A 16,366-nucleotide genomic window follows, 5' to 3' on the forward strand; every position below is an offset into this window, starting at 1 on the left:
CGTTTACCTGAAGAAGGAAATGCAGTTTTAATCATTAAGTTTGTCATTAAAAGTGCACTAAGTGATGTATTGTTGGTAAAACTGCCGTTAATTTGCTTTATTAAGTCAGTTTGTTAAGACAAGAATTTCATTGCAAACAATTAATTATGAAATTATTACGTACCTGTACAGGTAGTGGAAAGATATTTAAGTGTCTGTTAATTTGAAGGAAAAAAATACGGATAAACGGTACGAAATATACGGCACAGAGAAGGGGATGTACCTTTCACGGCCGAACTGTTAAGTATATATAGTCTGGATCGATCAGTGAATGTATCAGTAACACAGTCCCTAGTTTGGAGGTGTACATTCTAATATCAATCCAACCATGAAATCTTTCGTGAGTATCTAGAAGGAATTTTAAGGGATGATAGTTAGGGAGGTTTCTATTTGTGTTGTTGGGAAATTGCTTGATGGGAGGTTATAACTTGTGTTGTTTTTCCAGATCTGCTTGTTGGCCTGTGTAGCCTACGTAAGCGCCGGATACGGTGTACTGTTGCACGATGATGGACAATGGAAACCAGCTTTGGACAACTCCTGGAGAGGACTTGGCCATGATGGCCAATGGTTCCCAGCTTTGGACAACTCTTATGCAGGATCTGGCCATCTCAGATGGGGACAACATGTTGGATTGGTTGGCGGTCTGGCCCACGCTGGTCTTCTGGCTCCAGCTCATCTTTTGCACAAAAGATCCGCCGTCTTGGCCACTCCATGGGCCGCTCACCATGGTGTAGTCGCCGCTCATGGTGTAGTCAACCCAAATGCTTTGAACGTACCTTTGGACACTGTACATGTGGCCGCCGCTAAGAACGCACAGCTTGTCCAACAAGCCGCCGAAGGTGCCAGAAACGTTCACGGAGGTGGTGTCCCATTCGCTCTGCCAGCTGATACCCATGCTGTTGCCGTTGGCAAAGTTGCCCACGCTGTCGCTCATGCAACAGAAACAGCTAACCATTACGCTCACGCTGGACACTGGGCCGGTCATGGTCTTGTAGCCGGACATGGACTTGGTCTTGTAGGAGCTCATCATGGTCTCGTAGGAGCCCACAATGGTCTTGTAGCTGGACATGGACTTGGTCTGGTAGGAGCCCACAATGGTCTCGTAGCAGCTCGTGGTCTCGTAGGAGCTCATGGTCTTGTAGGAGCTCATGGTCTTGTAGGAGCCCATGGTCTTGTAGGAGCTCACGGTCTTGTAGGAGCTCACCATGGTCTCGTAGGAGCTCATGGCCTCTGGTAATTACTACATCCAACCAAATAACCGACTCCACCTCGCAAATTTCCCCAGATTGTTTTTTTATTTTGTATTTATATTTATAAAATAATAAAAAAAAATTAAAAAAAAAATTGTTGTACCATTTATAAAATGACATCGTTAAATGCAACGATGTAAGTTTTATCCCATGAGTTTGATCCTCAAAAAAATACCCATAAAAACCAAATATGTAAATAAAAAATTACATAAGCATTCAAGTTTTTAAAAAATCTTGAGATTGCAGAAAACAAAACAAAAATTGATATAACACTCACACGACTATTTATGACGAATTTTCCCAAATTTCAATTTTCTTCAAATATTTTAGAAAAACTGCAAAAACCATGGAGAAAATGTTTTCCACAAAGTTTTCAACACAAAAAAATATGCACTTCTTAATGGAATAAGATTCTGCTGGAGCACTCACTTATCGATTACTGATTGCGATCGTAACTTCTTCGATTTTCGATAATTAAGAATTACGCAGCACATCAATCATTCAATGGAGCGAAATTTACACTTTTATATAAAAAAAAATTGATTCCCAATTTAGAAATTTTACCACGTAATACTTACCAGTTAGCCATCAAGGGAAGCAATGACATTTGAAGAAAAAGTAAATGTGGAAATTTACACCTACAAAGTACCTCAGTCTTCAATGGAGCGGAATTTGGCATTTTGATAGACGATTCTACTTCGCACTAAAAATTTGAATTCTTATATTTTGCTTCTAAATGCTTGGATTACTGCGAAATATGGAATATACTCGTACATTTTAAAAGATGTTGGGAGCTTTGAATACTGTTTCGGTTGCTTGGTCCCGTGGTCACTCCGGGATTCCGGGTAACGAACTTGTTGATCAAAACAGCAAAAGAAGGAGCTGCGATGATAACAATGACTCCTCTCAGCTCATTATCCCTGTATCCTATCGACGTTGTAGAACAGAGCAGTGGATTTTGAAGGAACATCGGGGAAACGGTGGAGATCCCCGAGCTGAAACTGCCGTCAGGCTAAAGAAAAGTCTTGGCCTGTCAAAAAACGGCTATAGTTGGTTTTAGCAGGTCCCGGATCCGGCCAGTTGGTTCAGGTGTTGGGTTGGAAATGCGAATTTAGCGTACCATCTTTTTCAAATGCGGGGCCTTACCCAGTCTCGCTAATTTGCGCTGGCTGTGGTGAGTCCAATGAGAGACTGTGCGGCACTTTGTAGAGGTGTGTCCCGTTTTTTCTGAAAACTAGGATTCCTCGTCTTCGGGAAGTTAAATGTCTCCCTACCGGAGATTGTGGCTTCTGGTAATCTTAACGAACTTTCTAGGTTTATTCAGTGCTCTGGACGATTGAGTCGTCATGCTTCCTAGTGTCCTGTTACTACTTTCTTAGTTTATTATATTAGCATCTGGCAACCTTTAGCCGGAATAGTTGTTTCTAAAGCCCCGGTATCTCTCAGGAGTTGAGAGGTGGGCGGGGAACGATAGGAACCATTTTGGATTGTCTGCATTCCTTCCCCTTTTTGGTGGAACCGCCCTTCTAATACAATCTACAATCTACAATATACAAAGATTCCTTCCAGCTCTAGAACTGAGAGAAATTTTGAGGCTCTGGATGAAATATTTATGGAGAAATATGATCTTTAATTTTGGAAGATTTTACATCGCACTCAAACTTTGAAGTCTTATATTTTGCTTCTAAATGTTCAGATTTTGGTAAAATATGGATTCAAGAGTGATGAGGGAAGATTTCTTTAAGGTGTTATTTCTGCGTAATGCGCATGTTTACTACCCTAGTAATAAAGGTACATTTTAAATATAATTTAAATTGTAGATTTTCTAGGAAGTGTTTAAGATAGAAACTTATGAATTCCAAAGAGAATATCAAATTAGAGTTCAAACCTAAGTTTTATTTTCTATGTTTGTATTTCTAATTTTCCCCATTTTGCAATCAATAACAATTTTCTTTAATTGATTTTATATAATAAGTGTAAAATTTTGAACAATTATTTGTTAGTTGAAAGTTAAGCGCCTGCAGAAAATGAAACAATATACCTCACCTTGAACAGCAATACATGCATGGCTAGCGGTTTTGCCTACAATGTTTCTTTAAAAGGCGTATTTCATTGAAGGTAAAACTCCTAACTTAAAGTGGACATATACTATACCCGCATAGCATTTTTATTAAATACATTTCTTGCAGGAAGTAATGGCGGCATTAAACTGTCTAATGATTCTTATCACTTTGGGCAGGGAAATAAAAATATTGCGATGTTTTCTCAAATTTTCAATTATCGAGTTTTATTTGACCGGAAATATCCATTTTGTGGTTCTCTAATCGAGAAAAAGGGTTGGGGGGTGTTTAGTATTTGACTAAATTATCACCGTCGCTCATGGAAGGGATTAGCTACGCGATTAGCGTATTGAATTCCCACGCGGAGGTCCCGGGTTCGAATCCAGCTGCTGACCCTTAGATTTTCTCTTCCTAGGAGCTTCTTACAGCTCACTGCCCGGTGACGGAAAGTGTTGTCTGTAGCGAGAGAACACTGTCCGAAGGCCAGCAGTGCATTGAAAAAAGCTTTGGGCGCCAATAACCTTAGATGTTGACGCGCCTTAAATCATAAAAAAAAATCACCGTCGCTGCCAGCAATATCAGTTGACAGAATTAGCCCACCGGAAGTGCTGATTTTGATGTTTAGATTTTCCAAATTTGTTTAAAAAGATCTTTCTCGTAAATAGCTACCACGATTTTTCTTTAAAATTGGTATAATTGATGCACTTAAGTATCAGGGAAAAATTTTCCAAGAAAAATATTTGATTAAGGGCACTGTTCAGCAATTAGGGTGTTTGAGCTTTCCTCTAATGTGCTATTTCAGTACAAATACGTTAGCCTAATTCCGTATTTGAAGGAAATTGGCTGGCAGGAAGTGCCATCTTTCTGTGTAGATTTTTTTTAAAGTGAACATATACAGTGCTAAATATAATTACTTTTTAGTAAAAATTGTTTACTATAAATTCCTCATATTAACCATTAAATAAAATCCAAGGCCTAAGACCGGGAATCGAATCCACTAAACCAACAATACATCTTAGCATTGCGGGTCTAGCCTATAACCTCCTAACATACTTTACTATAAATTTCTCATATTAACCATTAAATAAAATCCAAGACTTAGAGATAGAGAATCGAACCCACTAAACCAACAATACATCTTAGCATTGCGGGTCTAGCCTATAACCGCCTAACATACTTTACTATAAATTTCTCATATTAACATTAAATAAAATCCAAGGCCTAGAGATAGGGAATCGAACCCACTAAACCAACAATACATCTTAGCTTTGCGGGTCTAGCCTATAACCGCCTAACATACTTTACTACAAATTTCTCATATTAAACATTAAATAAAATCCAAGACTTAGAGATAGGGAATCGAACCCACTAAACCAACATTAAATCTTAGCTTTGCGGGTCTAGTCTATAACCGCCTAACTTACTTTACTATAAATTTCTCATATTAACCAATAAATAAAATCCAAGACTTAGAGATAGGGAATCGAACCCACTAAACCAACAATACATCTTAGCTTTGCGGGTCTAGCCTGTAACCGCCTAACATACTTTACTATAAATTTCTCATATTAACCATTAAATAAAATCCAAGACTTAGAGATAGGGAATCGAACCCACTAAACCAGCAATACATCTTAGCTTTGCGGGTCTCGCCTCTCAATCGCCTAACATACTTTACTATAAATTCCCCATATTAACCATTAAATAAAATCCAAAGCCTAGACTAGTACCACAATACATCTTAGCATTGCAGGTTTAGTATCATAACCACTCGGCGCTACCACGACAGTAACGTGAGTATCATGCGCCAACGGATACTTTAAGATGAGTAGATGGTACTTGATATAAGGAATCCTGAATACTAGGCAAATCTTTGTAGATTCAAGAAAATTTGCTGGTTCAAATCTTACCATAACTTTTGATATCCAAAAGAAAAAATGTTTTTTCTTGAGATGTACCATCAGAATTTCTGGGTTCCAGGTTCTTTGGTACAAAAAAGCGGTTTTTGAAACCCTCCCATAAAAATTCATCTTCGCTCTAAAGTGCCTTCTTTTGTATAATGTACTCAACTACTTTGATAAAAGAAAATTCTTCCACAGTAGCAAGTTTACTGTGTAGACTTTTCACTTCTTAAAAAAATGGGCCCCCCCAACATTTTTCCATTAGATGTACGTAAATCGATGATTACAGGTTATTTGAACAATTTTTTTTTTAAGACATATCTGTGCGGGAAGTTATCGATGATAATAAGAATTAGATGTATCGATAATTTTGGGTTTGAAGAGAACTTATTGTAGATAATATTAAGACGGAAGTTGTTGGGTGATAACTTTTTCGTGCATCTTTAGGGTACATCTCACAACTTTTAACAGCATCACATTGCTTCCTTCTTCTAAATAATTAATTCTGTAATTAAAACAATAATTACTATTAATTGGCCCGTTTAAATAATTAAAAAAAAACTTTCTTAAAGTGTATATTAATAATAAATTGCAATCGATTTCAAGGTACCGATTTATGATACCTGTTGCTACCGACTTCCCCTTTCCAAACGACAAAACGTTCAGGGCTAAATCTCCTTTATACACTGAACTTACGAGACATTAATTCTTGATTATAGGGCGTGTCTTGAACGGCGGCGACTATTTAGGGAAACCAGTATTATGAACCGGTTTTCATGTTGCTGTGTACGTGCGACAGTCGTCAAGGTCACTGTTGCCCTCTCACTCTTCCTTGGTTCCCTTTTATTTTGAAGTCCAGATATGTTTCAAACGGGAGTCTCTAGTGTTCAGTAATATTTTCAAGGTCAGTAGGGTGTTTCCATTTTAATTGCATTTTTTTTTTTTGGTATTTCCACAAAATGAATAAATGATTTCCACCAACTTCCGCTTCTCCTGACGATGCCCAAAGTTACTAAAAGGTGGAGCTTTCTATTTTGGTCACATCTTTACATTCACAACGTGAATAGATAAAGTTATAAATAGAACTTGGTTTATGAATGGTTTTCGGTGACCTTTCTTTTTTTTTTTTCCTATATTCTTCATCAGTAACAAGAATTACATCCATCTTCAGAGGTTACTTTTCGAGATTTCTACTAATGATATTTTTTGACGCCCAATACACTGAAATCAAAGATATTATTTCTCAAATATAAAAGAAAGCGAAGTAATGCCTATTTCTGCAGCAAGCTTTATGCCCAACTACCAGATCAGAGGGGGTCTTATATGGCGGTGACTTACAAACGTACATTTAACTTTAGTACATTAATTTGTAGCTTCGCCCCCCACCCCAATGAAATGTTTTAATGCTGAAGTCGACCAATGTTTAGTACAAATCTAATGTTTAATATGGTTAGAAGTAAACTTTTGGGATTTGTAAGAGTGGTCCGAGAATAAAACCCAACGTTTCTAGAACTAGACGAATATTGGAAAGTCAAATTAGGTTTTTAATTTCTAAGAATAATGATTAAAAAAAGGAGTAATTTTGAAATTTTTATTTCCATTAGAGGTATTAACTCTAATAATTTAATGTTTTAAATAAATAAGTTCCTAGAGGAGCCGCTAGGTGGGCTGAGTGTAATTCTATAACAGGTAAATCCGGAGGTATACCATTGAGCAGGTGACAGTGAATAGAGATGGTTCCTGGCAAGAACTTCCTGTAGTCAGCGGCGGAAAAATGGGCGCTGAAGATCTTAACGTCCGTAAGCTCCATGTCCGGCGGCGGCATGAGCAGCAAGATGGGCAGCTCTGGCAGCGGCTACTTCCGGAGTGTCATGTGGGGCAGCTGGGGGACCTCCAGCTCCGGCCCATTGTCCAGCGGGAGCGCCAGCCCATTGTCCAGCGTGGGCACCACCGGCCCATTGTCCAGCGTGGGCACCACCAGCCCATTGTCCAGCGGGAGCACCAGCCCAAGCGCCACCAGCGTGTTGAGCACCGGCCCAAGCGCCAGCATTCTGTCCAGCCCATTGGTTGTTGTGGTTGGCCGCTGCTGAGTTCCATTGTCCGGCCAGAGAGCCATCAGCGGCCGGGTTCCATTGACCACCTTGGTCGCCGTCCCATTGGCCGGAATTGTCTCCGTGCCACTGTCCGTCATCGTTGTTGTGACCACCCCATTGGCCATTGTTGGGTCCACCCCATTGTCCATTTTGGTGACCGCCCCATTGTCCATTGTGGTGACCGCCCCACTGAGCCATCACGGACCCAACCAATAACATTACGCAAATCTAGACAAAAAAAACCAAGTATTAACAAAATATAACACTAACATGGTAAATAGCTAAGCACAACAATAAGTCCTTACAATTAAGTTTAGGACTTCCATTCAGACCATAGCCGATATGGAAATCTGGAAATGACCATCAATTTTCACTATTCTCAAGGTTCTAATTCGTAAATTTTCTTCCTTGAATAGAACGGTTGGGAGGAAGAGAGTTTTCCAAATTGCTTTTTGGTGCAGAAATGGTTCTTGAGTAGCTATGACGTTACACTCCCTTTGGAAAATAGAAAATCTTAAGTATTGCAAAGAACTAGCAAACCGAATTTTCATTTTTGGGAAAAACCGTTTTGTCTAAGTTTGGTGGAAAGCGTTAGTAAAATTTCTAGACCAGCATGGATATTAATGTATCCTCCATCTATCCCAAAGAAAAACGTGTACCCCTCCTCCTCACAGTTAAGTAATATTTATTATTTTCCATTTTCCACAACATCTACTTTTCCCTAGTCTTTCATCGGAGCAGCCGCAAGCCCCATGTCCATCAAGAAAATTACCTACAACCCCACAATCCATCATATAAAATCCCAGCAACAAGATGATTTATGAGCTTTAGGACGTTAACATTTTCTCTATTTTAACCCTTTATTTATTTACATTCCTCCATCCTTATACTGGCATACATCTATATTCGCGTCTACCAAAAAAAAAATCACTACAACTTACCAGGGAGTTCATGACGTTATAATGGGATACCTCCTAAATGTGTTATAGGACTGTAACCTGTTGTATGGTTGCACATTAACTAAACTATTTGCCTTTATATATGTTCTATTTATGTGCAATGTGTGTCAGTGTGTGTTGCTATATAGACCTGGAAGTAATGACCAATAGGAAAGAGGGTGGGGGCAAAGGGGAAGTGCCCCCGTGCTATATTCACATTTAACCCTTTCACAATGTGAACTAGATACACATAGTGTCAATTACTTCTCACTAGAATGGACTTTTTTTTTCTCTGTCGCCTACAACCAGTTTCATGGACTTCTCGGTCAAACTTAGATCACGTGAATGCGTTCATTTTTGAAAGCTTTTATTTAATTTTTTCATAAATTATCACTTTAAAGTAAACTGATTTAGTTCAAACTTAGTGCAGCTCTAGAAGACACTAGAATAGTGCAGAATACTGAATTTTATTGATATTGGCCGATTACTTTCGGAGCTATAACTAACTAAACACTGACAGACTCACCATTCAAACTACCACTTCCTGTAGACTGATTTAGTTCAAACTTAGGGCAGCTCTAGAAGACACTAGAACAGTGCAGAATACTGAATTTTATTGATATTGGTCGATTACTTTCGGAGCTATAACTAACTAAAGACTGACAGACTCACTACTCAAACTATAACTTCCTGTAGACTGATTTAGTTCAAACTTAGGGCAGCTCTAGAAGACACTAGAACAGTGCAGAATACTGAATTTTATTGATATTGGTCGATTACTTTCGGAGCTATAACTAACTAAACACTGACAGACTCACTACTCAAACTATAACTTCCTGTATCCCGATTTAGTTCAAACTTAGCGCAGTTCTAGTACACACTAAAGTAGTGCAGAATACTGAATTTTATTGATATTGGTCGATTACCTTTTGTGCTATAACTAACTAAAGACTGACAGACTCATTACTCAAACTATCACTTCCAGGAGACTGATTTAGTTTAAACTCTTTGTAGTTCTAGTACCCACTAAAATAGTGCAGAATACTGAATTTTATTGATATTGGTCGATTACTTTTGGAGCTATAACTAACTAAAGACTGACAGACTCATTACTCAAACTATCACTTCCAGGAGACTGATTTAGTTTAAACTCTTTGTAGTTCTAGTACCCACTAAAATAGTGCAGAATACTGAATTTTACTAATTTAGACTGATTATTTTCGGAGCTATTACTAAAGACTGACAGACTCACTACTCAAACTATCACTTCCTGCAGTCTGATTTAGTTCAAACTTAGTGCAGTTCTAGTTCACACTAAAGTAGTGCAGAATACTGAATTTTATTGATATTGGTCGATTACTTTTGGAGCCATAACTAACTAAAGACTGACAGACTCACTATTCGAACTATCACTTTCAGTAGACTGATTTAGTTCAAACTTAGTGCAGTTCTAGCACCCACTAAAATAGGGCTGAACACTGAATTTTATTGATATTGGTCGATTACTTTCGGAGCTATAACTAACTAAAGACTGACAGACTCACTACTCAAATTATCACTTCCAGGGGACTTATTTAGTTCAAACCTAGTGCAGTTCTAGTACCCACTAAAATAGTGCAGAATACTGAATTTTATTGATGTAGGCAGATTACTTTCGGAGCTATTACTAACTAATGACTGAGAGACTCACTACTTGAGGAATAAGCAACATTGTTGAGGCTACTATGAGTATATCTGCCGACAAGTGAATAATCCTTCAGTAAGCTGCTACTTCCGGCTGCAATCAGATTCCAATCTATATATAGAGTTTCCGCTTCCTCCAGTATTTAGTTCTTTGAGTTCACATACAAGCCCAACATTTTTCCCATAAACCACCTTTTCTGCCTCAAGGCGATCTTAAAACTAATATTTCCGGTGAAAAAAAATCGATAACGACAATTCGTCAAGAACGCTGTAGTTTTACTTATCCGGTAAGTGGGAGTAAAAAATAAATAAAGTAACGGAAATGGCTTTTAATTTTGCGTGTATTTAACCATCTGAAGAGAGTTAGCGGTAGTTTTGTTAAAAATAAAATTAATGATGTTACTGTAATGGTCATCTAAACCAGGGGATTGAATTACGACAAGTTTTTTTTTTTGTATCGTACAACAAAACACACAGTTGAAAATAATTTTGCAATTTTAACTAATACATAGTTTTGCTGTCTGACCCCATGGTTGCAGTAGATGGTGCGGAGGATGGACTAAGCACGTTTTTATCTCAGTCAATGTAGCGAGAGATCTCTGTCTCTCTCTCTCAAATGGATCGCTGCTGGTAGATCTCTGGCTTGACAGATGACTAAATGATGGGACCCATTTTTGTCAGCGTTGACTACGCGATTTAGTTCGGGAATGTTGCTTTCATATTCACTTATATTTCACTTTATTATATTTTTTATTTCCATTAAACCCAAACTGTTAGCGATAAAATGTACTACAAAATCTTGACAACGGGACAAAATATAAATTTACATGAAGTAGATTTTGACAATTTTAATTGCTTTCTTTTATACTGATAAAAATAAGTATTTGAATTTTCTTGAAGAATTTTGTACGTACTGAAGTCCCCGAATTGGAAAAAAAAGGGTTTTTCAGGAAAAATGGTTTGTCTATGTGAACAAATCATGAAAATTACAGGAAGTTGAACATTTTTTACTAGGATTAGGGCCAATCAGAGCCCAAGGACTGCAGCCTAAAGACCTAAATCCAGCACCGGAAGTGCCATTGAGCTGGCAATCTAATGATTTCCTCTAAAACTTTTTATTCTTGCTCCTATCTTGGTTCTACAACTGTTTTTTGAAAAATTTCACCAGAAGCATTCGATTAAAGGGACTTTTTGAGCCTATAGAGTACCATTTCATCCCTGAAATGCGTCCCTGCGTGTTTTTTTTAAAAAGAAATAATAATACGAGATTAGCTCAGTGTTTTTAGCGTCCTGGATTGCCACGCTAAGATCCCGTAGGAGCTTCTTACTGCTCAATTGTCCGGGGTCAATGGAGAATGTTGTCTGTAGCGAGAGAGCACTGACCGGAAGTACTGATAGTGCTTAAAGTAAAAAAAAAAACAAACAAAAAAATTGACACATTTTACTGTCTGCCAATTCTTTCTTAATAACTTAATAAAAGAAATTCCAAGATAGATTGTGCCGCAGTAACCTTGGCATAAAGTTACCTTCCCCTTGAGAGCTATTACTGAATGGCCACTCTAAGAATGTGAGACTCGACAAGTTCACAGTTTGAGGTGAAGGAAAGTAAGTGTCTACTTTATACACTGTAACCAGTAATTTAATATGTAAATAACCATTTTATTATATTATAATAACTAATTTTATTAGTGTTTTTAATTTTTGAAGGAAGTAAAAGTAAAAAGACCGTGTTTAAATTTTTGCAGTTCAATTATCTTTCAGTTTTAGGTTTGGTAAGCTTTTGGTGACGTATGTATCAATCAATTTTCAAAGATTTGGCCAATGACAGGAAATAATGAAATAATCGGAGAGTGAACCACTCACACGATTTCCCCTCTTTCTCGAGAAATTTTCTCGAAACCATTTTATACGAATAAATCACTTCTTACAAGGAGCTTCTTTTTTTTTTTTCTTAAGCTGGATAAGTCAGTAATAATCCAAGCTTTCTTTTTCACCATCCAAGAGGTGAAAGGGTATACCTTAACTATAGAGCAGGGGTAGCCAACAAGGCGATCGCGATCGACCGGTCGATTGCGAGGCCAGTTTTAGTCGATCATCGATCGCTCGCAATGTTTTCATACTTGCTCCTAACGAAGACTAAACAACGTTCTGTCCTAATTGATTCCCATACTGAAGACTCATTATTATTAACTTTGTCAAGATATACGTACACCTAATTATGATTCCTTGGTTAGAGACAAGCAAACTCAGTCTTCCCATTAATGTTAAGGCAACAAAGTGAATTCTAAATCTGTCTTTATTTGTAGCTAAGAGCTCGAACTTTGAATTAATAAATATTGTTAATAATTATCCATGTTCTTTTAATTCCCCTGAATGTGAGTTTTTTGGCCCTTTAAATAATTATTGTTGTTTATTACGTAGGTAGATAAGCCGTATATCTATATTTCAGTACGAGGTGTACTCAGCGAGCTATTGACAGATTAGCAAAAAGTATTCTTTCATGATAAACTTTCCTGGCCCAAAAAAAAACAACGCGAAAGTGAAATATTGAAATCAAATTATCAGCCATACTGTGCATTTTTATAACAACTTTTTCATATTTACGAACAAATAGTACAACTTATACATTGCAGTTGATAAAAAAATTGAATTGCATTTTAAATTAGTGAAAATCTATCTTGGAAAAAGTGTCGGAAAATCGAATTTTTTAGGTCCCTCATGTACACGGAATGCTGCTATCAAAAGTTGGGTCTGGAAATTTATTTTCATGAGCCTATATCTCGAAAACTTAATAAGTGATTTAAAAAAATAATATATTTTACTTATCTACCCATACCTCTCGCTGGAATACACCTTATACTGGATACACAATGTATAAACATACGAGTAGTATGCATTTCACACCCCTTCTTCGCCCCTTAGACTACGCCTATGACAACAAGTCGATCGCGACACACTTTTCAAGATAAAAAGTAGATTTTATAAACAGAAAAGTTGGCCACCCCTGCTCTAGAGAAATGAGCTGTGGTGGAAGTTAACCAACAAGGAGGATGCTGGAGAAGAAGGATTTTGTGGAGCAAAAAAGGGACCATTCCAGCTGCCTGAAAGACACATCTGACCACATTCGCCATTGACCATCTTCGTAGATTTCCATGATTCATTTCAAGAATTACAAATATTTTACTCTAATGTTCGGAAGTTATGACAAAAATTAGTGAGTTAGAACTTAAGAGAGGAAGTCGTGTGAGTCTAAACACTAGATATTATTTTTTTAATTTTTATTTTTATAAAAAAGAAAAAAACAAACAACACAAAATTTGAACAACGAATCACCAGCGGACATTCCCCTAGGAGTTTACCTACCACAGAGTGGTAGCATGGGCGTTCAGAAAAGTAGGAGCTACAACCGAGTGGTGTGTGGCGCCCCAGAGAGTTGGTGCGGCCAAGTGGGAAACTAGAGTGGTGGCTGGCAGAAGAGCCTGACGACGCCATCTATGGGCGTGGGCAGCATGAACGGCAAGGTGAGCAGCCTTGGCGGCGGCCACTTCCGGTGTATCATGTGGTACGCCTGGAACTCCTCCCCAAACTGGAGCGCCTCCCCACGCTGGAGCGCCAGCCCATGGAGCTACCATGTTGTTGGCCGCTGGATTCCATTGTCCGGCCATAGAGCCATCAGCGGCCGGATTCCATTGGCCGCCTTGGTCGCCGTCCCATTGGCCATTGTCAACGCCTGACCATTGGTTCCATTGGTGGGTATCATCTTTCCATTGGCCGTCATCTTGAGCCCATTGGGCGACTGCCGCACCAGCCAAGAACAGTACGCACACCTGTACAATTTTGTCAAATTATCTTGAGATGAAATACTTTTTAAATTAAGTACTCTTAAACTTATTTTGGAAACAGGCATCTGAATTTGAAAGCAGATGTTCCTTTAAACTCGCTACTTTTAGAACATATTTGATTCTTACCAAACATTATTGAATAATCATAACAATATACTAGAAATTTTACCTTACAGAAAACCCTACACTAACCTCTCCGCCAATTCTGCTTTAAAATCAATCATTTCTGGAAAAATGAATCAATTAAAAAAAAAAAAATTGTCAATAGGGTGAGAAAATAAACGCCAGTTTTCAGTCGTGATACATTTATTATGCCGAGCTTTCGACCTAGGGACTAGGTCATCAACAGACAGTTCAGTCCATGAACAGACAAGACAGAAGACACACCAACCCTGTAATGTAAAAATATTACTTTGCAAAACTAGCCATGAAGATGGACCTAGTCCCTAGGGGGTCGAAAGCTCCGGCAGAATAAATGTATCACGACTGAAAACTGGCATTTATTGAAACTATGAATCAGTCACCACCAAATAATGAAAAAAAAAATTGTCTGTATGAATGTGTTCCGGAAGTTTACAGAAAAAAAAGTCGAGGAACCATTTTCAAGAAAGTGAACAGCCCATTGACGTAATCAGGTACACTACCGGTGTGGAATTTCCCTTCTTAAGCACTTAAAGCACCACAGTGCCTAAGAGTTAGGATGGTGCATGGCAGAAACTGGCACTTTAGAATTGAAACTACCCCCCCCCCCCACCCCAAAGAGTCACACAAATCCCCAAAACACATTTTCCTGGAAAACATATTGGCCAATTTCCACAACTTACTGGAGACGAGCTAGAGAAATTGAATTTAACAAAATTATATTAAAATACTAGAAAATTAATTATTATTTATAAAACTATTATCTATTAATTTGTAAAAAATATTTTTTGGGGTGGGCCAGAATTACTCACGAAATATCTCATATTCAGACTTCTTGTATTAAGACTGTGCTAACAATACCTAATTGTGGCTCCTTCACACCTGTCCAAGCCTTTTATATAAGACTCGTCCAGATGACCATGGTGGGTCTCTGCCTCCGTATGGCCCCTCCTTCGCATTTCTTCATTTTTTGATCTTCTTATCTGTGGGGGCCCCCCTTATATAATAATATCTGTTTATTTTATTTTTTTTATTAAAATAAACACTTGTTTATTATTTTTACTATTTTTTAACTAAGAAAAATTGTATTAATTTCATTAAACAGCTGAATATTTTCTGTAGAATATTATTCAAATCAGCTGATCTCATGATGGAGCAGATCAGCTGAATGTTTGGAATTCTTGTCCATAACTTACGAGTATTATCTATTTAAATAAATTGTTGGATTTAAATTGTAGGGATAAACTGAGTATAACACATTTCTATTAATATTTTAACATAAAAGTGATTTAAATTTTTCTAATTTTGTTTATAAATAAAACTTTTAGCTTTTGTCTAAGGGTCGAATTATCGTGTAAATCAGCGCTTCCCAACCTTATTTTCGCTCGTGTACCACTTGGTAGTACATCATGCTAAATTGTACCACTTCGTAAAAATGACTTCGTGAAATTTGTTATTCCCGAGTATGTTATTTTGCTATTATTATCTTTATTTGTATAGAGATACCAATGTATCTGTTACAAAGAAGTTCTAAGTTCACTTTATAATCTTTGTAAAGTAAGTAAGTAAGTAATCGCCTATTTTGTTCAGGCGGGGCTTAACGTCCAACTACCAATTAGGTGTCGTGGACGGAGGCGACTAGCAAACATACTTTACTATAAATTTCTCATATTTACCATTAAATAAAATCCAAGACCTAGAGATAGGGAATCGAACCCACTAAACCAACAATACATCTTAGCATTACGGGTCTAGCCTATAACCGCCTAACATACTTTACTATAAATTTCTCATATTAACCATTAAATAAAATCCAAGACCTAGAGATAGGGAATCGAACCCACTAAACCAACAATACATCTTAGCATTACGGGTCTAGCCTATAACCGCCTAACATACTTTACTATAAATTTCTCATATTAACCATTAAATAAAATCCAAGACCTAGAGATAGGGAATCGAACCCACTAAACCAACAATACATCTTAGCATTACGGGTCTAGTCTCTTTACCGCCAAACATACTTTACTATAAATTTCTCATATTAACCATTAAATACAATCCAATACTTAGCGATAGGGAATCGAACCCACTAAACCAACAATACATCTCAGCTTTGCGGGTCTAGCCTATACCGCCTAACATACTTTACTATAAATTTCTCATATTAACCATTAAGTAAAATCCAAGACTTAGAGATAGGGAATCGAACCCACTAAACCAACAATACATCTTAGCATTACGGGTCTAGCGTATACCGCCTAACATACTTTACTATAAATTTCTCATATTAACCATTAAATAAAATCCAAGACTTAGAGATAGGGAATCGAACCCACTAAACCAACAATACATCTCAGCTTTGCGGGTCTAGCCTATAACCGCCTAACATACTTTACTATAAATTTCTCATATTAAC

At 37.6% G+C, this 16,366-nt stretch overlaps 3 protein-coding genes across 3 annotated transcripts; 1 reads left to right on the plus strand and 2 right to left on the minus strand.

Moving 5' to 3' along the window:
* The first annotated feature begins 220 nt into the window (after positions 1 to 220).
* On the plus strand, positions 221 to 1,316 carry LOC141446731 (uncharacterized). Its single transcript, XM_074113449.1, has 2 exons — positions 221 to 379; positions 485 to 1,316. Exons 1-2 carry the CDS (start codon positions 368 to 370, stop codon positions 1,274 to 1,276), a joined length of 804 nt encoding a protein of 267 aa, XP_073969550.1. The 5' UTR covers positions 221 to 367; the 3' UTR covers positions 1,277 to 1,316.
* Positions 1,317 to 6,827: 5,511 nt separating this feature from the next.
* Positions 6,828 to 8,439, minus strand: LOC141446741 (uncharacterized). The gene is made up of 2 exons (XM_074113459.1): positions 8,285 to 8,439; positions 6,828 to 7,571 (listed from the first exon to the last, which is right to left on the minus strand). Exons 1-2 carry the CDS (start codon positions 8,294 to 8,296, stop codon positions 7,041 to 7,043), a joined length of 543 nt encoding a protein of 180 aa, XP_073969560.1. The 5' UTR covers positions 8,297 to 8,439; the 3' UTR covers positions 6,828 to 7,040.
* Positions 8,440 to 13,227: 4,788 nt separating this feature from the next.
* LOC141446742 (uncharacterized) lies at positions 13,228 to 14,917 on the minus strand. The gene is made up of 2 exons (XM_074113460.1): positions 14,760 to 14,917; positions 13,228 to 13,791 (listed from the first exon to the last, which is right to left on the minus strand). Exons 1-2 carry the CDS (start codon positions 14,769 to 14,771, stop codon positions 13,324 to 13,326), a joined length of 480 nt encoding a protein of 159 aa, XP_073969561.1. The 5' UTR covers positions 14,772 to 14,917; the 3' UTR covers positions 13,228 to 13,323.
* Between the last annotated feature and the right edge of the window lie 1,449 nt (positions 14,918 to 16,366).

Source organism: Rhodnius prolixus, unplaced genomic scaffold (assembly GCF_049639745.1).
Source record: "Rhodnius prolixus isolate KJV_2025 unplaced genomic scaffold, Rpr scaffold_7, whole genome shotgun sequence".
NCBI lineage: Eukaryota > Metazoa > Arthropoda > Insecta > Hemiptera > Reduviidae > Rhodnius > Rhodnius prolixus.